The 26,690-nt window shown below is 54.1% G+C and overlaps 1 protein-coding gene across 2 annotated transcripts in view; it reads left to right on the forward strand.

The window, feature by feature from the left end:
- Positions 1-26,690, forward strand: part of NCKAP1L (NCK associated protein 1 like) — a 110,651-nt gene that overhangs the window by 69,132 nt on the left and 14,829 nt on the right. For both annotated transcript variants that reach the window (XM_054012839.1, XM_054012840.1), the window contains exons 27-29: positions 13,311-13,404; positions 14,563-14,679; positions 18,244-18,353. In XM_054012839.1, coding sequence (XP_053868814.1) covers positions 13,311-13,404; positions 14,563-14,679; positions 18,244-18,353 — 321 coding nt within the window. The remainder of the gene's footprint in view (positions 1-13,310; positions 13,405-14,562; positions 14,680-18,243; positions 18,354-26,690) is intronic.

The following is a 26,690-nucleotide window of genomic DNA, read 5'->3' on the forward strand; positions in this document are numbered from 1 at the left end:
CCACCCTGCCCCCCGCCCCTGTGACCCAAGGACCTCTTGATGCCAGCTGGCAGAGGGGGACATAGAGGGACAAGGTTGCCCGGAGTTCACCAAAAGAAGCCATGTAAGATGTCTGCTTACAGCCTGTGTCACACACATCAATCCTTACGAGACGTCACATACGTGCAGAAAATACGTGAGGAGTTCTGGGTATATGCTGAAAATTATGTTCTCTAAGCATTATCGTTAAAAGCCGGTCAGTCATGCTTGGAGACAAACTCTTCTAGACAGGAGGTGGGAGACCCTATCGCCCTGGTGCATTGTGTATGTCACACCAGAAGTCTCTTAGTGAAGTGAGTCAAATGCTAATGAAGAGCTTGCAGAGATTTCAGAAGCAAAGGAACAGGAAGAGGTAGACAGTGGGGTATGGGGGCCTGTTTTCAGGAGAAGATCAGAGTCCTGCTCTGGTATTTCTGGGCATGTAGAGAGACCCTCTGGTGACGAGAAGCTGCCAGCAGGGTCGATCTGATGAAGGGGGATCCCAGCCATGCTGGTTGAAAGCCCTGGAGGTAAACTTGGCTGCAGGAGACAGCCTGTCTTGTGGGTTAAATTGAGGCTCTAGAAAGTTTTATGTGTAATCCTGTGTTTCCAGTCCTCGTACCTACTGTCATTGGCGTCTCTGATAATAAACTCCTTCTCGTTTTCACTGTGGCTGTAGCTAAGTGCGGTGTGTTAAGCGAAGTGGTGATCCGTTCAGCCCACTGAGCTGGTGTGCACTGTTCCTTGGGGAGCACGACTCGGAGGGTTCGGTGATTATTCTGGATCGGGGCTCAGAGGACTATGGTTTTATAAAAAACATAATAAGTGAATATAATGTAACTGGAATATGCTTCATGCAAAAGGTCTCTTGTAAGGTATCATTACAAAGTTTATAATCTACTGAGTGTGATCTTCCTATTTGTATAAATGTACCACTCTTGTATCTAAAACTAGAAATATGAAATATAACTCTGAGGGCCTATTGTAATTATGCAAAGTGTGGGCCATTAATAGTGGTTTGGAATCTTGATGACTCCCATTAACCAGGACCATTGTCTGCAGATAGCTGTGTTTTACCTGTAAGTCTTCCTGTATATGTGTGTGCTGGCAAGTGGGCAATGAAGTCTTGCAGTGACATGTGATCATGTCACCTGACCTGGAATTCATCTTTAACCTGGTGCTTTTCCAGTGAGAGGGGGTGGAAACCCAGAGGGACAAAGGGTTCCTGCCTTATGCAAAAGATATATAAAGGGGTGGAAGAGAACAGAGGGGGAGAGGAGTCATCATGAAGAATCCCCTAGCTATCACCTGAGCTGCAACAAGAGCTGTACCAGAGGAAAGAATTGTGCCCAGGCCTGGAAGGTGTCCAGTCTGAGAAAAAGCTTACTGAAGCATCTCTGAGGGTGAGATTATCTGTATTTAGTTTGATTAGACAAAGATTTGTGCATTTTATTTTATTTTGCTTGGTGACTTACTTTGTCCTGTCTGTTACTACTTGGAACCACTTAAATCTTATTTTCTGTATTTAATAAAATCACTTTTTATTTAATAATTTACTCAGAGTATGTATTAATACCTGGGGGAGCAAACAGCTGTGCATATCTCTCTATCAGTGTTATAGAGGGCAAACAATTTATGAGTTTGCCCTGCATAAGCTTTATGCAGGGTAAAACGGATTTATTTGGGTTTAGACCCCATTGGGAGTTGGGCATCTGAGTGCTAAAGACAAGCTCACTTCTGTGAGCTGTTTTCAGGTAAACTTGCAGCTTTGGGGCAAGTGATTCAGACCCTGGGTCTGTGTTGGAGCAGATGGGAGTGTCTGGCTCAGCAAAACAGGGTGCTGGAGTTCTGGGCTGGCAGGGAAAACAGGAGCAGAGGTAGTCTTTGCACATCGGGTGGCAGCTCCCAAGGGGGTTTCTGTGATCCAACCCGTCACAATGTGTAATCCTGTGTAGTCCTCGTACCTACTGTCATTGGCGTCTCTGATAATAAACTTCTCGTTTTCACTGTGGCTGTAGCTAAGTGCGGTGTGTTAAGCGAAGTGATGATCCGTTCAGCTCACTGAGCTGGTGTGCACTGTTCCTTGGGGAGCACGATTCGGAGGGTTCGGTGATTGTTTTGGATCGGGGCTCAGAGGACTCAGGGCTGGTGTGTGCCTATCGCTGACCTGTACAGACAGAGCGAGGCCAGCGCAGGCCTGGAAGGCCGGACTTGTGCTGTCAAAGGCTGGTGGAGTTCTCACACTAAGAGCAGGTGGTAGCGAAGGGCCTGGGTACTGCTGGGGAGCGTCACAGTGGCATAGTTGGCCGGCTCTATACTCAGTTTGCTGGTTAGCGAAGGGTCACGCTCCAGGCACTTACATACAGTTAATGTAGATACCCGGAGGCTCACAGGTAATGAAAAGGCTGTGGTTTGTTGTGCTCGGTGTGCTTCTTTTGAGTAAGGGAATGGAGCAGCAGGAAAGGCAGGGTCATGCTGGAGGCACCAGGAAGCAGCGAGAAGAGTCGCTCACTCCCAGACACAGCACAGACACACCTGTACAGTGCACAGACTCCCAGAGCTGCTCTCCCTGGAGCCCTGGCCAGCTCCCACGGGCTGCTCTCTGCAGCCCCACACTCCCCAGGCCCTCCAGCTAGGATAGGGTTACCATATTTCAGCAAGAAAAAAAGAGGACGGGAGGAGCCCCGCCCTAGCCCCGCCCCTGCCCCTCCCACTTCCCACCCCCCCAGAACCCCCAACCCTCCCCCCGTTCCTTGTCCCCTGACTGCCCCCTCCTGGGACCCCTGCCCCTAACTGCCCCCCAGGACTCCACTCCCTATCTAAGCCTCCCTGCCTCTTGTCCCCTGACTGCCCCAACCCTTATCCACACCCCCACCCCCAGACAGACCCCTGGGACTCCCACGCCCCATCCAACCACTCCCCACCCCCTGACAGCCCCCCCCCCAGAACTCCCGACCCATCTAAACCCCTCTGCTCCCTGTCCCCTGACTGCTCCGATCCATCTCCCCACCCCTGCCACCTGACAGCCCCCCCCAGAACTCCCAAACACTCCCCCCCTGCTCCTTGTCCCCTGACTGCCCCCTCCTGGGACCCCTGCTCCTAACTGCCCTCCAGAACCCCACCCCCTACCTAAGACTCCCTGTTCCTTGTCCCCTAACTGCCCCCTCCTAAGACCCCCCCAACTGCCCCCCAGGACCCTACCCCCTACCTGTACCCTGACTGCCCAAAACTTTCTCCACTCCCCCCAAAAAGCCCCCCCCGTTTCTTGACTGCCACCTCCAGAACCTTCCTGCCCCCGGTCCCCCTTACCCTGCTGCTCAGAACAGGGTGTTGGGCTCTGTGCAGCCGAGCCGGACACGTGGCTGAGCTCCCCAGCACAACAAAACCCGGTCCCTGGCCCTGCACAACAAAACCCGGTCTGGCCCGGCACAGTGCTGCTGGACCGGGCTGCAAGGGAGCTGCCGGCTCAGAATGCAGGGCGGATCCGGCTCCTCTACAGCTGCTCCGGAGTCCAGCCCGGGACTTCCCTGCAGCCCTCCCAGCCGCTCGCTCTGCTCTGCGGGGGGGAAATCCCGGACATTGTGAGTGCTTTACAAATTCCCCCCGGACGCTATTTTTAGCACAAAAAGGAGGACATGTCTGGGTAAATCCGGACGAATGGTAACCCTAAGCTAGGAGCTAAGGTGAGTCTCTCTGTACAGAGCAGCCTGCCTGCTCCTTTGAGTCTCCCCTGAGCTGAGCCCTTTATATGGACCAGGCTTCTGCTGGGAGGCAGCTAATCATAGAATCATAGAATATCAGAGTTGGAAGGGACCTCAAGAGGTCATCTAGTCCAACCCCCTGCTCAAAGCAGGACCAATTCCCAGCTAAATCATCCCAGCCAGGGCTTTGTCAAGCCGGGCCTTAAAAACCTCCAAGGAAGGAGACTCCACCACCTCCCTAGGTAACGCATTCCAGTGTTTCACCACCCTCCTAGTGAAATAGTTTTTCCTGATATCCAACCTGGACCTCCCCCACTGCAACTTGAGACCATTGCTCCTTGTTCTGTCATCTGCCACCACTGAGAACAGCCGAGCTCCATCCTCTTTGGAACCCCCCTTCAGGTAGTTGAAGGCTGCTATCAAATCCCCCCTCATTCTTCTCTTCTGGAGACTAAACAATCCCAGTTCTCTCAGCCTCTCCTCATAAGTCATGTGCTCCAGACCCCTAATCATTTTTGTTGCCCTCCGCTGGACTCTTTCCAATTTTTCCACATCCTTCTTGTAGTGTGGGGACCAAAACTGGACACAGTATTCCAGATGAGGCCTCACCAATGTCGAATAAAGGGGAACGATCACGTTCCTCGATCTGCTGGCAATGCCCCTACTTATACAGCCCAAAATGCCGTTAGCCTTCTTGGCAACAAGAGCACACTGTTGACTCATATCCAGCTTCTCGTCCACTGTGACCCCTAGGTCCTTTTCAGCAGAACTGCTACCTAGCCATTCGGTCCCTAGTCTGTAGCAGTGCATGGGATTCTTCCGTCCTAAGTGCAGGACTCTGCACTTGTCCTTGTTGAACCTCATCAGGTTTTTTTCTGCCCAATCCTCTAATTTGTCTAGGTCCCTCTGTATCCGATCCCTACCCTCTAGTGTATCTACCACGCCTCCTAGTTTAGTGTCATCTGCAAACTTGCTGAGAGTGCAGTCCACACCATCCTCCAGATCATTAATAAAGATATTAAACAAAACCGGCCCCAGGACCGACCCTTGGGGCACTCCACTTGAAACCAGCTGCCAACTAGACATGGAGCCATTGATCACTACCCGTTGAGCCCGACGATCTAGCCAGCTTTCTATCCACCTTACAGTCCATTCATCCAGCCCATACTTCTTTAACTTGGTGGCAAGAATACTGTGGGAAACAGTATCAAAAGCTTTGCTAAAGTCAAGAAATAAGACATCCACTGCTTTCCCCTCATCCACAGAGCCAGTTATCTCATCATAGAAGGCAATTAGGTTAGTCAGGCACGACTTCCCCTTCGTGAATCCATGCTGACTGTTCCTGATCACTTTCCTGTCCTCTAAATGTTTCATAATTGATTCCTTGAGGACCTGCTCCATGATTTTTCCAGGGACTGAGGTGAGGCTGACTGGCCTGTAGTTCCCCGGATCCTCCTTCTTCCCTTTTTTAAAGATGGGCACTACATTAGCCTTTTTCCAGTCATCTGGGACCTCCCCCGATCGCCATGAGTTTTCAAAAATAATGGCTAATGGCTCTGCAATCTCACCCGCCAACTCCTTTAGCACCCTCGGATGCAGCGCATCCGGCCCCATGGACTTGTGCACGTCCAGTTTTTCTAAATAGTCCCGAACCACTTCTTTCTCCACAGAGGGTTGGTCACCTTCTCCCCATGCTGTACTGCCCAGTGCAGCAATCTGGGAGCTGACCTTGTGCGTGAAGACAGAGGCAAAAAAATCATTGAGTACATTAGCTTTTTCCACATCCTCAGTCACTAGGTTGCCTCCCTCATTCAGTAAGGGGCCCACACTTTCATTGATTTTCTTCTTGTTGCTAACATACCTGAAGAAACCCTTCTTGTTACTCTTAACATCTCTTGCTAACTGCAACTCCAAGTGTGATTTGGCCTTCCTGATTTCACTCCTGCACGCCTGAGCAATATTTTTATACTCCTCCCTGGTCATTTGTCCAATCTTCCACTCCTTATAAGCCTCTTTTTTGCGTTTAAGATCAGCAAGGATTTCACTGTTTAGCCAAGCTGGTCGCCTGCCATATTTACTATTCTTTCTACACATCGGGATGGTTTGTTCCTGCAACCTCAATAAGGATTCTTTAAAATACAGCCAGCTCTCCTGGACCCCTTTGCCCTTCATGTTATTCTCCCAGGGGATCCTGCCCATCTGTTCCCTGAGGGAGTCAAAGTCTGCTTTTCTGAAGTCCAGGGTCCGTATTCTGCTGCTCTCCTTTCTTCCTTGTGTCAGGATCCTGAACTCGACCATCTCATGGTCACTGCCTCCCAGGTTCCCATCCACTTTTGCTTCCCCTACTAGTTCTTCCCTGTTTGTGAGCAGCAGGTCAAGAAAAGCTTTGCCCCTAGTTGGTTCCTCCAGCACTTGCACCAGGAAATTGTCCCCTACACTTTCCAAAAATTTCCTGGATTGCCTGTGCACCGCTGTATTGCTCTCCCAGCAGATATCAGGGTGATTAAAGTCTCCCATGAGAACCAGGGCCTGCGATCTAGCAACTTTTGCTAGTTGCCAGAAGAAAGCCTCGTCCACCTCATCCCCCTGGTCTGGTGGTCTATAGCAGACTCCAACCACGACATCACCCTTGTTGCTCACACTTCTCAACTTTATCCAGAGACTCTCAGGTTTTTCTGCAGTATCATACCGGAGCTCTGAGCAGTCATACTCCTCTCTTACATACAACGCAACTCCCCCACCTTTTCTGCCCTGCCTGTCCTTCCTGAACAGTTTATATCCATCCATGACAGTACTCCAGTCATGTGAGTTATCCCACCAAGTCTCTGTTATTCCAATCAGTCCAGGTGGCGGCTGGGCCTTGTCTCCCCTTAAAGAGCCTGTCAGCCTGTGACAGGGCCTAGGGCTGGACCCTCGCAGCCTGTCTCTAGGGAATGCTGTGAGGCTGCACCTTGCTCGAAGGGCTCCTTGTCCCTCACTAATCCCCGACTGTTGTACGGAGATTGATCTCAAAGAAGAGTGAAAGGGGTTTTAAACCCCGTCGCTGTCCAGTGTTAAACAGCACGAGATACCTTCAGCGGGCGTTGGGCATACCCAGGAGCATGCGTTCACATTGGAACCTTATTGATTAAACACATGAAAGAACAAGAAATCAAAGCCAGCGTTTCCATTGAAACTGTGGTTGAGTGATTATGCAAAACGAACGTAGTCAGATCTGCCACAGTCTCTCTCCTTCTGGGGCCAAAATATCAGTCTCCTATTTTCAGAACAATCTTTCTTCAATGAAAAGGAAAAGGTTAATTTTACTGGCAGGCCGGATGTGAGGGGAACTCATGTGGCCTGTTCTAACAGACAGACTCAAGGTGGAGGAGAAACAGGATAGAAAAGATTGATGAAATGCAGCTTTTGCTGATGTTTTTGGAACACTGGACTGCTGGTTAGTTACAAGTAGGTGGCTTGGCTGGCAAGTCGACCATGACACCTGCTGCTTGGAGGCTGGTTAGTTACAATCTGGTCAGGGCTGTCATCAGGTTGGATCCTTTCTCCTTAGGCAAGGCAAGTTTGGATGAATGCAGTATAGTTATTTCAGGATTCAAAGAAAAGCCAAGAGAGTGAGCTAGGATAGGAGAGACACTGTGAGGCAGAAAATAACCCAAGAAGGGAAGGGAATACAGTGCAGGATCTTATGTGCCTTTTGGTAATTAGCTATCCCCGCTTGCGGGCTGAGGGCTGGATGCCAGGATAATGGGATGACTTTCAGCACTCACAGGCAGAAACAACGTTCCTCAAACAGGAGCACGGCCAGCCGGCCTTCCCCAAGGAAGAGCCTTAGCTGAGTTGCAGAGCTGCAGGCAGGGGAGGAGCTGGGGGAAGGTTATTCTTTATTTTCAAAGTCTCTTTTTAAGAGTCCCAAAAAGGAGTAAAAGTTGGTGGTATGTTTTATCCTCATTATTTTGTCCACCAACTAAATCCATTTCCGTAAGGCCAGGCTTGGCATGGCAAACTTTGTTCCCACATTTGCTTGTTCACCAAGTCTGATCTCCCCACAGTCCTTGATTTACGCCGAGCACTGGTTTGTTTGTGTTCTGTTGCAACATTCATTGTTATAAACACATCAATCTATTTTCCGTGGTTATTGTAACCAGGGCCGGCTCCAGGCACCAGCCGACCAAGCACGTGCTTGGGGCGGCACCTTGTAAGGGGCGGCCAACCTTAGGGTGGCGGGGGGTGCTCGGGTTTTGTTTGTTTGTTTGTTTTGTTTCGGCGGCGTGGCACTCAAGCGGGGAAGGGTGTTTCGGCGGGGCGGCACGGCGTTTGGGGGGGTGTTTTGGCGGCGCGGGGCGCTCAGGGGGGTGTTTCGGTGGGGCGGCGCTCGGGGGGGTTGTTTTGGCAGGGCGGCGCGGCGCTCAGGGGGGTGTTTCGGCAGTGTTCGGGGGGGGTGTTTCGGCAGGGCAGCGTGGCGCTTGGGGGGGTGTTTCAGCGGTGTGGCGCTCGGGAGGGTGTTTCGGCAGGGCGGCGCAGTGCGGCACTCGGGGGGGTGTTCGGCGGGGGGGTGTTTCAGCGGTGCAGCGCTCTGAGGGGGTGTTTCGGCAGCGCGGAGCTTGGGGGGGTGTTTCGGCGGAGGTATGTTTTGGTGGTGCGGTGCGCGGGGGGGTGTTTTGGTGGCACGGCTCTTGGGGGAGTGTTTCGGTGGGGAAGTGCTTCGGTGGCAAGGCGCTCGGGGGGGTGTTTCAGCGGCGCAGCGCTCGGGGGGGGTTGTTACGGTGGGGCGGCGCTCTTTTTTTTTGCTTGGGGCGGCAAAAAAGTTAGAGCCGGCCCTGATTGTAACATCTTATGAACTCATTGAGCTTAGGGTAACTTAGTAAGTGCAGTAATCGCAGCACCCCCCAGACAGTCAAGCACTGAGGACTGGGCAGTCAAACAGCCTCAGCGGAGCTGGTCCATTACAAAGCCACCAGCTGGAGCTGCCCAGCAGCCAACCCACTGCTCACCCTCCAGACTGGAGGGAAGGAATGGGAACACTGCTAGTGGCAGGGGCTGCAAAGTGCCAAGGCAGTGCTCCGAGACCGTGCTGGGGGGAGAGCGGCGGCCACAGTGCAAGCGCTCAGCATCTTTAGACGCATTGCTGAGAGAGAGCCCCAGCCACGGGGCGCAGAGCTCCTGTGCCAGTGCTGAGCAGATCCCCGAGTTGTGCCCCGCTGCCTTGGTCAGCCCTGCCTATCCACAGAGAGCTCAGAGTGCTGACCAGCCAGGAGCTGCCCAGAGCAGGGTCCTGTGTGCCTATGGCCCGGGCAGGAGACCCCTCAGTGCAAAGGATGCTGTAGAAGACATTAGAAGAGAGGAGAACTGCTTGGAAAGAGGAATACAAGAGCCATGGTTCTGGAGTAGAAAAGCATGTATGGGCATCAACATCAGAACAAGGTGGCACTGGACAAAACTGAAACACGGTTAAACTGAGCCAGGCAATAGTCTTATATGTACTGCACGTTTAGCCTGTGGAACTCCCTGCCACAGGGTGTCAGTGAGCCCAAGAACTCAGCAGGGTTCCAGCAAGGAGCGTGTATTTGTACGGATAGTGAGAACATGCCCCATTGCACAGAGCGGCCATGTAGGTGTGCAAGGGCTATCAGCCTCCCTGCATAAAACAACTACTAACAGGATCTTGAAGGCATTGCCCTTATGACAGGTGTGGGCAAACTACGGCCCGCGGGCCGGATCCAGTCCACCAGCCATTTTAATCCAGCCCTTGAGCTCCCCCTGGGGAGTGAGGTCTGGGGCTTGCCCTGCTCCGGCACTCCAGCCGGGGAGCAGGGTTGGGGGCCGCTTCACGTGGCTCCCAAAAGCAGCGACATGGTCCCGCTCTGGCTCCTACATTTAGGGTCAGCTATGGGGCTCCGCTCTGCACGCTGCCCCCACCCCAAGTGCCGCCCCCGCAGCTCCCATTGGCCGGAAACTGCAGCCAATGGGAGTTGCAGGGGCAGTGCCTGCAGACGGGGCAGCATGCAGAGCTGCCTGGCTGTGTCTCTGCATAGGAGCTAGAGAGGGGACATGCCGCTGCTTCCGGAAGCCGCTTGGGATAAGCACCGCCCGGAGCCTGCACTCCTGAGCCTCTCTCCACACCTCAACCCCCTGCCGCAGCCCTGATCCCCCTCCCGCCCTCAGAACCCCTCAATTCCAGCCTGGAGCATCCTCCTGAACCCCAAACCCCTCATCCCCAGCCCCACGCCAGAGCTTCCACCCCAGCCGGAGCCTGCACCCCTTCCCGCACACAAACCCACTGCCCCAGCCCTGATCCCCTTCCTGCCCTCCGAAGCCCTCAGTCCCAGCCCGGAGCACCCTCCTACACCCCAAACTCCTCATCCCCAGCCCCCCCCCCCAGAGCCCACCCCCCCCCAGCTGGAGCTCTGACCCCCCACAACTCTCCCACTCTCCCAGCCCAGAGCCCCCTCCTGCACCTTAAACTCCTCATTTCTGGCCCCACCCCAGAGCCTGCACCCCCAACCAGAGCCCTCACCCCCTCCCACACCCCAACCCCAATTTTGTGAGCATTAATGGCCCGCCATACAATTTCTATTCCCAGATGTGGCCCTTGGGCCAAAAAGTTTGCCCACCCCTGCCCTATGAGCAGGTTATGCCCTGATCTCCCCCAGGGGTTCCCACACTTTCTCCTGAAGCAGCTGGTGCCCCTGCTGGAGGCCCAGGTCTGATCTGCTCTGGCAGTGCCTGTAGGGAGCTATATCCTGGTGCTCTGTCCAGATCTGGGGCCAGCTCCTGAGCTCCTAATGTCACCATCTTTCCAGCCTCAAATCCCCTCTCTAGAGTCACAGAGCTTGGTGGCTGTTGGAGCAGCCAGCGCCCAGCCTGGCTCCCCGCTTGGGGCTGTGCATTTGATCACTCTGCTCCCCAGCCACAATCCCAAGAGTTTGGAGCTGCCCATGAGGGGCGTTCAGGGCACTGTTGGGTCAGAGTGCCGGAGGGGGCGGCGCCATCCAGCGGCAAACATAACTTGGGTTTAAGATGCTCGGTGCTAAGGCGCTTATCTCCCAGCCTCAGCCCTTACCCTCCTAAGGAATAAAGGGTTCTCTCTGGGGCTGGGGGGCAGGTAATTGTGACACTTGGGGGTTACCAGAGGTGTCCGAGGGGAATCACTAATCTGCTCAGCGGAGAAAGCCCTGTTTGCGCCCACGAGCAGAAATGGTCCCCAGCCACCAGCTGCTGGCAACATCTTGCTCTTTCCCTCCGCAGCTGGCAGCTGACACCCCACCTTGTTACACTTGAGTGCCCAATCCCTTGTCCTCCAGACACCCGCAGCGTACACTGGTCCGCTGCCTCCGTGGAAACAGGGCCCAGGGCGCGGGTCTCACCTCAGTTACCTTGTCTAGCACAAGGCACTTGGACGGAGGTCTAGTAAAAGCAAATGGAAGTTTCTTTAACAGATCTTGAGACAGATTCAGCCAAAAGCAAGTCCAAGGAGTTGGAAACAAGGTTACAGCTAAAAGAAAACATGGAATGCGATCCACAGCCAGTGCGTGTTAACGAGCGACGTCCTAATACGGGTTCTCTCCCCCTTGCGGCGCTTGTCCAGTCCAGAGAGCTGGGCTCCCTTACACGCCCGCTGGCAGAGTTTCTCCTGTGCAGTGGATAACACCTTGTGCCATTTTGTCTGCTCTCGTACAGTTACAGGCTCTTCCGATTGTCTCTCTGCCCAGAGCATTCTCCTGGGTTGGTTGGGTTTTGTAAATGCTGACGTCTTCACCTCACGAAGCCAGTGAGCCAAGGGCTGTCTGCACGGGTGTCCAGTGCTCTCAGCGTGGATGGCATTAGCCCCGAGACACCCCCTCACCTCAGGTGACAGGTTTCACTGCAGCAGCTTTGCAGCCTAAGAGTCTACATTTTGCATCTCTCGCGAACTGTTTCCTGTACAAACATCTGGCCGTAGCCACAGCCCTCTGCTGGTTCCTAGCTTTTGGCAGAGACCACACACAACCCCCCTTGGGGAGATATTGAGCAGATGGTTGGACATCGGGGTGACATACCTGCCTGGCTCGGTCTGTGTCACACTGATGCTGTGACGGGGATGTGGCTTCTCTGACGCTGGACTTGATAGAGGTGGAGGAACGACCTGCTCGCTGATGCACCCCTCCCCCACAGTGGCCCTCACCTGTGATGAGATGCACCTTCCCGCGGAGATCCCAGAGCCATTTCACAGCAGCTTCTTACAATAGCAGAGTCTGTGTAAATGCAACCATTGCTAGCTAGGCACGGCATTAGACCAGGCACGTGCTCCCAGCTGGACACAGGGCATGGCGCGGTCAGGCACGGGTTCCCGGCTGGACACAGGGCACGGCATGGTGAGGCTGGATGCAGGCTCCCGGCTAGATACAGGGAATGGTGCGGTCAGACCAGGCACGGGTTCCCGGCTGAACACAGGGTATGGCGCGATCAGACCAGGCATGGGTTCCTGGCTGGACACAGGGCACGGCGCGGTCAAGCTGGGCGCAAGCTCCTGGCTGGACACAGGGCATGGCGCGGTCAGGCCAGGCACGGGTTCCTGGCTGGACATAGGGCATGGCAAAGTTAGACCTGGGGCAGGCACCTGTCTCAAGTGCCTTATCTTTAGTCCACTCCTCGGGGTCTGCATGGCCGCTGCGAGGCGTAATTCCCAGCTCAGGGACATCTACATGCGCTAGCTTTCTACGAGCTAGGACACTAAAAATAGCAGTGTGGTGGCACAGGTGCGATGTGGGATGTACACTCCTGTTTGAAACCCTAGGTCTATACTTGGGGGGCCAGCCCTTTGTGACTCGGCCGTCCAGCCAGCTGCACTGGTGTAAATCATGTCTAAACCAGGGGCTTGTAGCGGGGCTAATATCAAGCCACTACTGCCACAATTTGGGTCCAGCAAAGGGTCCTGTGGCACCTTATAGACTATGAGCTTTCGTGGGTGAATATTCTGTATTCACCCACGAAATGCTGTGGGTATTCACCCACGAAAGCTCATTCTCCAATATGTCTGTTAGTCTATAAGGTGCCACAGGACTCTTTGCTGCTTTTACAGATCCAGACTAACACAGCTACCCCTTTGATGGTTTGGGTCCAGTAATTCCCTGCTGTGCTGCGAGACATCCCAGAGAGCAGCGCTCTCAGCAGCTGGTCCCAGCTTGCTGCTCCTCTCCACTGTGCTCTGCATGTTTCCAGGGAGAAAGTCCCGACTGCTGCCCCACAGCCTCCTGCAACAGGGTTTCTGATCCCCACCAGGCTCCATTTGCTTCACCCTCTGGTGCCTCACACATTCCAGTGTCCACGTCCCAGTGGGCTCTGGGCCCTCAGCTCCTCTGCATGGAAGGGAGACGCTCCCGGGGGAACAACAGGTCTGTCTGTGGCCCCTGCTGGCCTGTTACAGGAGGCTGTGCCAATATACGTCAGAAGTGGCTTGTTTCTCCCTGGCTGATAGCTGCCCATGGCCTGCTGACCTGCTGCGGTGTTTTCCCCATAAACATGCAGCTATTTCATTACATGGAGTGGAAGCGAGGGAGCCTGGGAGTTCTCCAGCCTTGCTGACACCCTCCCTTCTCCTGGCCTTTCCCCCAGGTCACCTTGAGCATCTTCGAGCTGGCCACGGCTGCCGGGATCCCATGCGACATTGACCCAGCACTGGTGACTGCGCTTTCCAACCTGAAGACAGGTAAGAGCCAGGCTGGGAGCTGCCAGGCTAAGTCACAGCAGGGTCCCTCTAGCCCAGTCTCCCAGCACTGACACCGCGCTGGGTTCTGGCTGCACTTGCGCATTCAGTCATGTTTTAACATGTGATTGTGAATCATGACACACGCCTCTATCCCAGCTCACACACACGTATGCTAGAGACGTTTGTGTCTGGAACAATACTCAGCTCCCACAAGGGAGGGGCTCTGGAGGGGGTAGGCCTTGTCTACACTAGAAAGTGGTAGCGCTTTAACTATCCCAGTCTAGTCAAAGCAGTACATCCCCTCCCAGCATGAATGCAGTTATTCCAGTTTAAAGGGGCTTTATGCCAGTACAGTTATTCCCCCCAGGGCTGGTGCCAGTGTGACTATATCAATACAATATCACCTCCCACACTTGACTGACCCAAAACAGGACACCTTTCCAGTGAGACCAGGTCTTAGTTAGCCAAGTGCTTTGAAGATACAAGTCCTAAGGTGACCTTGATCAAGTCACTGCCCCGCTCTGTGCCTGGGTTTCCCCTCTGTAAAATGGGAATGATGATAGTGACCTTTGGGTTCTCTTCATTAAGAGCTTGTTATTAGCGGAAGCCCATAATAAGGGGGAATTGCCTTACCCTGAAGCATCTGTCGCTGGAAGCAGAACCCTTTGCTAGCTCTGCAGTAGCTGCCTCCATGCAATGAGCGAAGCCAATAAAGATTTGGGCAGGGATGACAAATACACCTTAATAACACATGTAGCATTGTCACAGGTGCTGCAGCTGATCCAGGGATGTTCCAGGGACACAGCCGGGATTCCCGTAGCTCTGGTCCCCCGGCTGTCTGCACATCGCCCACCAGCCTGGGACGTCCAAGGGAGTTCTCCCTTCCCCCACCACTTTGGTAGTTTTTTCCATGGTGCACATGCAGCTTCAAGCGAATCTGAGCAGTGTCAGTTCTGTTCAGCAAAACTCAAAGCTCTGGAGCATCAGGGACCTGGCTCCATCTATCAGATAATTTACTGGCCTGTCACAGCCGCTGGGTGATTTTATATATATATATTTGTAAGTCTGTCAAGTAGCCAAGCCAGAGAGAAGAACGGAGAGCGTAAACCGAGCTTATTACTGAAATCTTTGGTTGTACAACTTCTCTCTGCCTGATAGACAGTTCGTCCCCTGAGGAGGAGTACAAGTCAGCCTGTCTGCTGCTGGTCTTCGTGGCTGTATCTCTGCCGCTCCTTGCCTCCGACCCCTTCTCCGTGTACAGCATCGAGATGGACGGTAAGAGGCCGGGACGGGCTGTTTTCATAGATTCATAGATTCATAGATTCATAGATTCTAGGACTGGAAGGGACCTCGAGAGGTCATCGAGTCCAGTCCCCTGCCCGCATGGCAGGACCAAATACTGCCTAGACCATCCCTAATAGACATTTATCTAACCTACTCTTAAATATCTCCAGAGACGGAGATTCCACAACCTCCCTAGGCAATTTGTTCCAGTGTTTAACCACCCTGACAGTTAGGAACTTTTTCCTAATGTCCAATCTAGACCTCCCTTGCTGCAGTTTAAACCCATTGTTTCTGGTTCTATCCTTAGAGGCTAAGGTGAACAAGTTCTCTCCCTCCTCCTTATGACACCCTTTTATATACCTGAAAACTGCTATCATGTCCCCTCTCAGTCTTCTCTTTTCCAAACTAAACAAACCCAATTCTTTCAGCCTTCCTTCATAGGTCATGTTCTCAAGACCTTTAATCATTCTTGTTGCTCTTCTTTGGACCCTTTCCAGTTTCTCCACATCTTTTTTAAAATGCGGCGCCCAGAACTGGACACAATACTCCAGCTGAGGCCTAACCAGAGCAGAGTAGAGCGGAAGAATGACTTCTCGTGTCTTGCTCACAACACACCTGTTAATGCATCCCAGAATCATGTTTGCTTTTTTTGCAACAGCATCACACTGTTGACTCATATTTAGCTTGTGGTCCACTATAACCCCTAGATCCCTTTCTGCCGTACTCCTTCCTAGACAGTCTTTTCCCATTCTGTATGTGTGAAATTGATTTTTCCTTCCTAAGTGGAGCACTTTGCATTTGTCTTTGTTAAACTTCATCCTGTTTAACTCAGACCATTTCTCCAATTTGTCCAGATCATTTTGAATTATGACCCTGTCCTCCAAAGTAGTTGCAATCCCTCCCAGTTTGGTATCATCCGCAAACTTAATAAGCGTACTTTCTATGCCAATATCTAAGTCGTTGATGAAGATATTGAACAGAGCCGGTCCCAAAACAGACCCCTGCGGTACCCCACTCGTTACGCCTTTCCAGCAGGATTGGGAACCATTAATAACAACTCTCTGAGTACGATTATCCAGCCAGTTATGCACCCACCTTATAGTAGCCCCATCTAATTTGTATTTGCCTAGTTTATCGATAAGAATATCATGCGAGACCGTATCAAATGCCTTACTAAAGTCTAGGTATACCACATCCACCGCTTCACCTTTATCCACAAGGCTCGTTATCCTATCAAAGAAAGCTATCAGATTGGTTTGACATGATTTGTTCTTCACAAATCCATGCTGGCTATTCCCTATCACCTTACCACCTTCCAAGTGTTGGCAGACGATTTCCTTAATTACTTGCTCCATTATCTTCCCTGGCACAGAAGTTAAACTAACTGGTCTGTAGTTACCTGGGTTGTTTTTATTTCCCTTTTTATAGATGGGCACTATATTTGCCCTTTTCCAGTCTTCTGGAATCTCTCCCGTCTCCCATGACTTTCCAAAGATAATAGCTAGAGGTTCAGATACCTCCTCTATTAGCTCCTTGAGTATTCTAGGATGCATTTCATCAGGCCCGGGTGACTTGCAGGCATCTAACTTTTCTAAGTGATGTTTAACTTGTTCTTTTTTTATTTTATCCGCTAAACCTACCCCCTTCCCATTAGCATTCACTATGTTAGGCATTCCTTCAGACTTCTCGGTGAAGACCGAAACAAAGAAGTCATTAAGCATCTCTGCCATTTCCAAGTTTCCTGTTACTGTTTCTCCCTCTTCACTAAGCAGTGGGCCTACCCTGTCTTTGGTCTTCCTCTTGCTTCTAATGTATTGATAAAAAGTCTTCTTGTTTCCTTTTATTCCCGTAGCTAGTTTGAGCTCATTTTGTGCCTTTGCCTTTCTAATCTTGCCCCTGCATTCCTGTGTTGTTTGCCTATATTCATCCTTTGTAATCTGTCCTAGTTTCCATTTTTTATATGACTCCTTTTTATTTTTTAGATCGTGCAAGATCTCGTGGTTAAGCCAAGGTGGTCTTTTGCCACATTTTCTATCTTTCCTAACCAGCGGAATAGCTTGCTTTTGGGCCCTTAATAGTGTCCCTTTGAAAAACTGCCAACTCTCCTCAGTTGTTTTTCCCCTCAGTCTTGATTCCCATGGGACCTTACCTATCAGCTCTCTGAGCTTCCCAAAATCTGCCTTCCTGAAATCCATTGTCTCTATTTTGCTGTTCTCCCTTCTACCCTTCGTTAGAATTGCAAAGTCTATGATTTCATGATCACTTTCACCCAGGCTGCCTTCTACTTTCACATTCTCAACGAGTTCCTCCCAAATGCCGGAATCTATTCACCCGCCACACATGCCGATAAATGGCCCAGTGGCGCTGACTGCGCTTTTGCAGTCACTGCTCCATGACTAGATCCCCATCCTGCCCTGCAGGGGGCGTCCCAGGCCACCACACTGCTTTCCTGGGTGAATGGCCCCAGGGCTGGGGGGAATGCTCAGGCTGCAGGGAAGTTTGTGGAAGTTCTTGTTACAAAACACACACTCCTAGGAAATGGGCCCTTGTTGTTGTTCCGCACTCCAACCCCAACCTGCATTAGTGGAAAGGCTCAGTGAGGTCCCGGAGCTGTGGAACACGGGCCTGGCTCACATTTCAAGGGAACCTGCCCCAGCTGACATGTTTAATTATTTCCATAATTCATTTGTCAAGAAAAATACAGAAACGAACAAAGAAAAATGCCCAAGCCTCCCTGCTGGGACAGGGCTGCTCGCACAGGTCACATCAGTGATAAGCAGGGCAGTTTGCAGCATTAGGCCCTGATTCCGCCCCAGGAACACAGGAATGGAAGGACTCTCGTGTCCCAACCCCTGCTATTGTCAGCAGCCCCATCAGAGCATCCTCTTCCTAAACAGCTCAAGCTCCATCTTCCAACTCACGAGGCTTCTTGCCTATGGGGGGGTGGGGGGGGGCTGTTCCTGAACCTCCCTCCGACGGTTAGAAACCTGCTTCTCATTTCCAGCCTTCGTTTATCCCTGGCTAGGGGTTCCTGTGCCAGCCTTGTCCTTTGGCTTCAATAGCTCTCCCCCCTCCCTGGCATTTCCCCCTGAAGGGTTTGCAGAGAGCGGTCCCCTCCCTCTCCTCCTCGCTTGCTAGGCCGAGCCAGTCTCCTCTGCAAGATCAGCTCGCCATCCCTGGCCGTCCTAGCAGCCCTTCTCTGCGCCTCGTTCCCATCAACGAGGGTGGCCACAGCTGCACCCGGTATTCCGGAGGCGGTCTCCCCAGCGCTGTGCCGATGGCATTAATACTTCCCTAGCTCTGCTGCCAATACCTCCTCAGACCGTAAGCGCTGGAGTCACCCCAGTGACTTCAGTGGGGTTGAGATGCACGTAAGTGCTCCCAGGATCGGGCCCTTAGAGGCAGGAGTGGTTTCTTTGTAGCAGTGCAGCACCCGGCACGCTGTTGATCATGCAGGGCACTGGGGGTGCTGTAAGGAGACAAGCACAGCCTCCCTGCCCAGTCACAGTTCAGTGCACTGTGGGTGCCAAGCCCCCTGTCTCCTTCTCCCCACAGGTTACAGCAACAATATCCACTGCCTGGCCAAAGCCATCATCCACGTGTCTGCCGCGCTCTTCACCATCCACAGCAAGAACATCGAGACGCACCTCAAGGAGTTCCTGCTGGTGAGAGGCTGCGGGCGGGTCTCATTCCATGCAGCGGGCTTGTGCGCCAGGTGTACTGCCTGGAGTACTGCGCCCTAGAGCATACTGGGAGTACTGTGCTTGAGGGCATGCTGGGAGTACTGCGCCCTAGAGCATGCTGGGAGTACTGCGCCCGAGGGCATGCTGGGAGTACTGACCCTGAGGATGTACTGGGAGTACTGCGCCCAAGGGTGAACTGAATGGTTCTCTCCAGCCGAACTGGTGCTCGCAGGATGTGGGTTATGATGTGCTCAGTGAATTCAGAGCTGCCTCTTGCTGCTAGGTGGACTGTGCCTGAAACTGTCTGTTTATCCTCCAAATGGTTCAGCCCAGGCACATGGGAATGTCTAAGACAGGGGTAGGCAACCTATGGCACGTATGCCGAAGGCGGCACGCAAGCTGATTTTCAGTGGCACTCACACTGCCCGGGTCCTGGCCACCGGTCCGGAGGGCTCTGCATTTTAATTTAATTTTAAATGAAGCTTCTTAAACATTTTAAAAACCTTATTTACTTTACATACAACAATAGTTTAGTTCTATATTATAGACTTATAGAAAGAGACCTTCTAAAAACGTTAAAATGCATTACTGGCACGCGAAACCTTAAATGAGAGTGAATAAACGAAGACTCGGCACACCACTTCTGAAAGGTTGCCGACCCCTGGTCTAAGATCACCATATCTGGGGCTGGGAAGGAATTTCCCCTCAGGTCAGATTGGCAGAGGCTGCAGCATGGGGCATGGGTCACTTGCAGGTGTAAACTAGTGTAAATAGTGGTTTCTCTGTAACTTGAAGGCTTTACATCCTGATTTGAGGATGTCAGTAACTCAGCCAGAGGTTCCGGGTCTATTCCAGGAGTCGGGGGTGAGGTTTTGAGGTCTGCAATGTGCAGGAGGTCAGACTAGATGATCATGATGGTCCCTTCTGGCCTTAAAGTCTATGAGTCTCCTTGTGACAGCCTGTCAGTGAACCAAGGAGTTTGAAGTACGTTTGAGCCTGGTGCCGTCTCTCTCAGCTTCCAAGACACAGGAGGGCCCAATCTTGCTGCAGCTAAACTCTCAGTGACGTCAGCACCAATCTGCCAGGTCCAGGCATCAGCTCAGCTTCTGCGTCACAGAGTCAGTGTGAGGTCAGAAAGGAGCCTGTGACCATGTAGTCTGAGCTCCTGCCTCGCCCAGTCCTTGGCACTGCCTGGGACTAATTCCTGGTTGAGCCGGAGCAAGGTTTATGGCCCAGCGCATGGAGCAGTCCAGTCACTCTGGCGGGGGAAGGGACTCTTCTGGGCAGTGCAAAGTGGTTGGTGGCTTCATTTAAAATCCAGGCGGATGGTTCTCAAATGAGTCCAGCTGGGCTGGCTGGGCAGCCAGTTCCCCCCCTGAACAAACAGGCTGCGGACTGAACACGGGGTAAAGTCTGGCTGGAGGCTCTGGCACAGACTAGTGGGTAAGGGCCTAGGGTAGGATTTGAGAAGAGCTGTGTTCTAATCCTGGCTCTGCTACTGACCTGATGTGTGACCTTGGACAAGTCACTTCACCTGCCTCTGTCCCACTGTGCCCCCTCCCCTGTGTCTGTGTTCTCCACTGTAAGGTCTTTGGGGAGGGGCTGTCTCCCAGTGTTTACCTGTCCAGCCCTGCTCTTTGGGTCTCTAGGCGCTGCTGTACTATCACAGAAGCTAATTAACCATGGCCCAGGGGAGAGTAGCAGGGAGCTGCTGCTGCCGAGTCTGTCAATAAACAATGATTCCTTCCCCAGGGAGTTCTTGTTTGAGCTCTTCAGAGGCATTTAAATTCCTTTTGAGGAAAGAGAAACAAGCGAGAGCCTTTGGAGAGCAATAAAATGGCATATTGGATAAGATTGCAATTTACTCCTATCTGCACAGCTCAATCTTGGCAGGGCTTTGGCTGCCCATCTGTTAAACTGGGGGAATTCAGCGAGGGACAAGCCACTGCCTGGTTCCCAGTGCCTCCCGGTTCTTTCCTCTCCGAGTGTTTCAGGCTTTCCATGCTTTTGAGCCCTTGCTCCATGCAATTCTGGAGTCCCAAGGCCAGACACGAGGGAAAATCAATCCTGTGCCGTTCTCCCTGGTGCACGGTGAGTGATTGACGGAGGAATTGGGGGATTGGAAAAGGCTTGTGCGTCAGACTTATTTTTGGCCTGTGGGAAAACAGCCAGCTAGGGAGTGAACCTGATTCATTGTTGATTAGAAACATCAGAGATCGCAAAACGAGCCAGTAGCGTCCTTTCTGTGGACTTTCACCTGCAGCCACAAACCCTGGCGAGAGCTCAGGGATCAGCTGCGGGTTTGGTCTGGCCTAGGATGGTAGTAACCAAAAGCTGGCATCTTCTGATGGCCACAATGTGTATCGAGTTGTTAGTTCTCAGTTCACTTCCTACTGAAGAAGCATCACAGGGTAACAGACTTGTAAATTGTGCATCGGGCTAGCTTAGTCATTGCTGTAACATCTGGGCATCTCCCAATCTTTAATGTATTGATCCCCACACACCCTGTGGGGGCAGGGCAGGGCTAGCATCCCCATCATACAGCTAGGGAACTGAGGCACAGAGAGACTAAGGAGATGTCGACACTGTTATTAAATGCCTGCGTGCCTTGCCTGTGTCAGCTGACTTGGGCTCAGGGTCTGGGGCTGTTGAACTGTGGTGTAGATATTCAGGCTCATGCTTGAGCACAGGCTCTGGGACCCACCCCGCTTGACACCACAGTTAAACAACCTCATAGCCCACGTCAGCTGACACAGGCCAGCTGTGGGTGTTTAACTGCAGTGTGGACATATCTCAAGTACCAGAGTCATGCAGGAAGTCTGGCAGAGCAAGGAACTGAAACTGCATTTCTCCTAGTGTTTCCCTGGTCCACCTAGAGCAGGGGTCGGCAACGTTTGGCACACAGCTCGCCAGGGTAAGCACCCTGGCGGGCCAGGCCAGTTTTATTTACTTGCTGACGTGGCAGGTTCGGCCAATCGCGGCCCCCACTGGCCGCGGTTCGCCGTCCCAGGCTGATGGGGGCGGCGAGAAGCTGCAGCCAGCACATCGCTCGCCCGCGCCGCTTCCTGCCGCCCCCATTGGCCCGGGACAGTGAACCGTGGCCAGTGGGGGCCATGATCGGCTGAACCTGCCACGTCAGCAAGTAAATAAAACTGGCCTGGCCCGCCAGGGTGCTTACCCTGGCGAGCCGCGTGCCAAACGTTGCCGACCCCTGACCTAGAGGATAACAGACTACTACCGTTGCCAGCTAATAATACCTCAGTCTCAATCCTTTCTAGCTCTCCGAAGTGCCTTGCAAAGGAGGGCAGTATCACAGTCCCCATTTTACAGGTGGGAATCCAAGGCAGAGAGTTTTGCCCATATTTCCCTAGGCTGACTATGGGACACCTGGTAAAATGACTTGTATTCAAGCGAGTTCAGCTGCAATCAATCAGAACTATGCAGTACAAATGTTCAAATTAACATCAAGTTGACTGAGCCCCTGTTAAAAAGAAATACTGCGCAGTTGGAGTCTTTTTATGTACCTTCTTATCTTTCAGGCTTTAGGGTTCACACAGGGAGAGGTGACACACACACACACACACACTCCCACACACCTTTCTCACATGGGAGGGCGTCTTCCCAAGGCAACACGTGGGGCAGGGGGATGCAGGGTCACATGCCCCTTCCCCCCCAGATTTCTGCCAGGGTTCGTAGCAGAATGTGGCCAGCAGCAGCCTTTCAGCCCTGTGCGGGAGGGAAGGGATGGGAGCTGCTCCCAGATGCAGTGTGTGTGTGCTTAGCTGAGGGGTGGAGAGGCTTCCCCGTGCCAGCGCTGTGCGGGGCTTTGGCACATGCAGGGCTCCACTTCTCCTGGTCAGCGCCCTGGGCCGGAGGGTCTTAGGCTTTCCCAGGGTGCCAGCTGTTGCGGATTGTGGGGGAGTTAGGGCCCTGCACCCCTCTTCCCGAGATTCACTGCGACTCTCAGCCAGCCAGTAAAGCAGAAGGTTTATTTGGATGACAGGAATACAGTCCAAGACAGGTCTTGCAGGCACAGACAACAGGGCCCCCCCTCAGTTAGGTCCAGCTTGGGGTCCCAGGGCATGCCAGCCCACCCCCCTTTGGGGGGGTCAGAGCCATCCCTGCCTCCCAGCCATCTCTCCAGCCTCCTTCTCCCTGCTTCCAGCACTCTCCTTTTACGACCCCTCCCACAGCCTTTGTTCAGTTTCCCGGGCTAAGGAGTCGCCTCGCCTTCAACCCCTTCCTGGGTTCTCATGTTACACACTCAGGTATGCGCCCTCGGGCGCCCTCGGGCAGATCCCATTCTGCAATGCAGACTATCCCAGCACACTCCCCTGTCAGCATTCACAGACCACCGTGAGAACAGGCCCAGTTCGTCACATCTCTCCCCCCTTCGAGACCGAACTGAGCAGGGTCACTTTAGCCAGTGACCCGGGGAAGTTCGAACCTACCCCCGTTCCCATGGATGCCCCCGCATCCCTCCCATTCCTTGGTGGGAATTACACCAGGCCCCTCCAGTTTCACGCTCCCCCTTAGGTTGGGGGTGCTTGATGGCACTCGCAGTTCGCATGTGGGAAGGTTTATGCGGCCTGCGCCCTTTTCCCACCCCCATACCTCTGGGGCTCCAACTGGGCTGTGGTCTTCTCCCAGCGCTCCAGTCTGGAGGTCTGTGCTTTAGGCTCTCTTGGTTTAGAGCCGCCCTTTTTACCTTGGTCACCCTCCGAAAAGGCTCCTCTATGCTGGGCAAGGGTCCTAAAGCTGTTTTCCCCTTGTCCCAGGCCTTCCTCCCCCTCTGACAGGGGTCACAGGATCGGCAGTACTGTCGGACAGTAGCAAAGACCCCAGGCCAGTAAAAGCTCCGTAGCAGCCTCTGCTGGGTACGCCAGGTTCCCTGGTGCCCTGAGAGGGGAATGTCATGGGCCCGGCACAGCAGCTGGCGGCGATACTTCTGGGGTACCACCAGCTGCCTCCTGATCCCCCCTGACTCCATTTTCCCTGGGGGAGCCCATTCTCGGTACAGGAACCCCTTCTCCCACAGGAATCCTTTCCGGCCACCTCGTCCCATGGTCTGTACCGCATTGAGGTCGGCCAGGTCCCTTATCTTCCGCAAGGAGGGATCTCTCTGCAACTCGGCCTGGAACTCAGCAGCTGGGACGGGGATGGCCACCTGCTCTTTCTCGCCCGCTGGGTCCGAAGCTGCAGCCTCCCTGAGCCGCGTCCCTGGGCGTTCCCTCCCCACCGGGTTAGAGTCCCGCGCCTCAGGCAAGGCACCCCCCCCAAGGCCAGGGCGCAGTGCCCCTCGCCGGCTCTGACCGCGGGTCACAACTAAGGCGGTCTGGGGGCTGCTGGGCCAGTCCTCTAGGTCCCCCCCCATCAACACCTCAGTGGGCAAATGGTGGTGCACTCCCACGTCCTTGGGGCCCTCCTTGGCCCCCCATTTCAGGTGTACCCTCGCTACGGGAACCTTGAATGGGGTCCCGCCCACCCCGGTCAGGGTCAGGAAGGTGTTGGGCACCACCCGATCTGGGGCCACCACCTCGGGCCGGGCCAGTGTCACCTCTGCGCCCGTGTCCCAGTAACCATAAACTTCCTTCCCATCCACCTCCAGGGGAACAAGGCACTCGCTCCGCAGGGACAGCCCCGCGCCAACCCTGTAAACGGAGAACTTTGAATCCGGAGCATCTGGCCCCCCAGAGAAGCTGGCCTGGGGCTCTCCTCCCTCCTTAGCAGGTGGTACTCTGCCAGCCCCCCTTCCCTGGGAATGCTGCCTCTCGCCGGGCTGGGTCTCTACCCAGTCAACCCTCTGTGGGTTCGGCCTGCTCAGTCTGTCCCTGAGCCTGGGGCATTGGGCCCGTATGTGGCCCTTTTGGCCACAGTGGTAGCAGCCCATGTCCCATGGGTCCCCTTGAGTGGGTCGGATGGTCCTGATGCCGGATGTTCCCCTCTGATGGGGTTTTTCTGTATTTTCCCACGGGGAGGTCCCATGGTGACTCTCTCTCTGCGTTGTGGTGGGATTGCTCCTTTGGGACTCCTCCCTGCCACCCCCTGACCGGCTCTTTACAAACTCATCAGCCAGCTGCCCGGCATGTCGCGGGTTCTCTGGCTTTCTGTCCACCAACCACAGCCTCAGGTCGGATGGGCACCGCTCATACAGTTGCTCCAGTACCAGCAGTTTAATCAGGTCCTCCTTCGTCTGGGCCCCACCAGCCCACTTGCTGGCGTATCTTTCCATGCGGGCGGCTAGTTGCAGATATGAGATCTCAGGGGTTTTATCTTGACTCCGGAACCTTTCCCGGTACATCTCAGGAGTCAGCCCAAATTCTCGTAGCAGGGCCTTTTTGAATAGTTCGTAGTCCCCTTTCTCTGCCTCTCCCAGTTGGCGGTACAATGCCACGGATTTGGGGTCCAGTAAGGGGGTAAGGACCCGGAGTCTGTCCGCGGGCTCCACCCGGTGCAGCTCGCAGGCCGTCTCAAAGGCCTCCAGGAAGTCATCCATGTCCTCCCCCTCCTTGTATGGGGCCATGATGCACTTATCAAAGCTCCGTGCAGTCCTGGGTCCCCCCTCACTCACCGCAGCCGGGGGTTCGCTGCCCTTCAATCTCGCCAGTTCCAGGTCATGCTGACGCTGTCTCTCATTCTCCTGTCTCTGTCTCTCATTCTCCTCCCGTTCCTGCTGACGCTGTCTCTCTTCACACTGATGCTGTCTCTCTTTCTCCTCCCGTTCACGCTGATGCTGTCTCTCTTTCTCCTCCCGTTCATGCTGTCTCTGTCTCTCTTTCTCCTCCCGTTCATGCTGTCTCTGTTGTTCACGATCCTCCAGCTCTCTCAGTTTTAGCTCTTTCTCCCATTCCAGCCAATTCCGCTCCCCGGATGCCGAACGTCGCCGGGAGGATCCTCTGCTGGCCGGCGAGCTTCGCCGGGGGGACCCCCTGCTGGCCGGGGGGGCCACGGCGCCTTCGGTATTTGCTGGGCTCCTCCCCACCCTTCCCCTAGGCATAGGAAGGAGGGGTCTCGGGACGCCCTCAGCAGCCGGCTGACCACTCCCAGCTGGGACAGACACTGGTGCCTGCGCTGCATTTGCCAGGCTGCTTCCCTGAGACACAGGGATCAGTTCATTCGCGCGATCTTCTGCCTCCAGCTGGGCAATGAGCTGTTCTTTGGTGAGCCTCCCAATGCGCAGCCGCCTCTGCTTGCACAGCTCCACTAGGTCGCTCTTAAGCCGCTTGGCATACATCTTCCTGCTGGCCACTCACCGGCCTGTGTGCTCACAGCTCCCCACAGTTCCCAGGGGGCCCCCTAGTGTGCCAGCCCTTCTCGAGGTCACCACCTCTCTGCCAGGGTCGAGCTGCAGACTCCTCCGCCCCTGGGACCACTCGCTGCGATCCCCCCGGGGGACCCTGTTACTGCAAAAGTCCTTCTCGCTGGTCACACACTCCCAGGGGTAATAACCGTCTCTCTCTCACTCTTCAGCGCGCCTGGTCCCCGTCAATCCCCCTTCGTTTTACTGCTCCCCAGTCACTTACTGCAGGAAGCGCCGTCCACGGGGTGCAGTAGATCCCACCGCTGCCACCAGTTGTTGCGGATTGTGGGGGAGTTAGGGCCCTGCACCCCTCTTCCCGAGATTCACTGCGACTCTCAGCCAGCCAGTAAAGCAGAAGGTTTATTTGGATGACAGGAATACAGTCCAAGACAGGTCTTGCAGGCACAGACAACAGGGCCCCCCCTCAGTTAGGTCCAGCTTGGGGTCCCAGGGCATGCCAGCCCACCCCCCTTTGGGGGGGTCAGAGCCATCCCTGCCTCCCAGCCATCTCTCCAGCCTCCTTCTCCCTGCTTCCAGCACTCTCCTTTTACGACCCCTCCCACAGCCTTTGTTCAGTTTCCCGGGCTAAGGAGTCGCCTAGCCTTCAACCCCTTCCTGGGTTCTCATGTTACACACTCAGGTATGCGCCCTCGGGCAGATCCCATTCTGCAATGCAGACTATCCCAGCACACTCCCCTGTCAGCATTCACAGACCACCGTGAGAACAGGCCCAGTTCGTCACACCAGCCCAGCCAGCGGCAGTGCGGGAAGGAAGGAGCCTGCTGGCCAGGCTGCTGGTGAGCTGTGCACTCTGACCAGGGGCTGGTTCTCTGCACAGCGGGGAAGCGAGACAGGCCCCGCAGGGGGGAGATTATGCAGGAACAGCAGGGCTGGACGGTGGTGGGGGGGGGGCAAGGGGCAAAGCAGGGAGAGGACAGCGAAAGGGGGCACATGTAAAGGGCCGATGGGTGGGCAGCAGAGGTGACACGTAACCGGCTGATGCTTGCCTGCACTCACCA

The sequence above is a fragment of the Malaclemys terrapin genome, chromosome 23, assembly GCF_027887155.1.
Source record: "Malaclemys terrapin pileata isolate rMalTer1 chromosome 23, rMalTer1.hap1, whole genome shotgun sequence".
Classification (NCBI taxonomy): domain Eukaryota; kingdom Metazoa; phylum Chordata; order Testudines; family Emydidae; genus Malaclemys; species Malaclemys terrapin.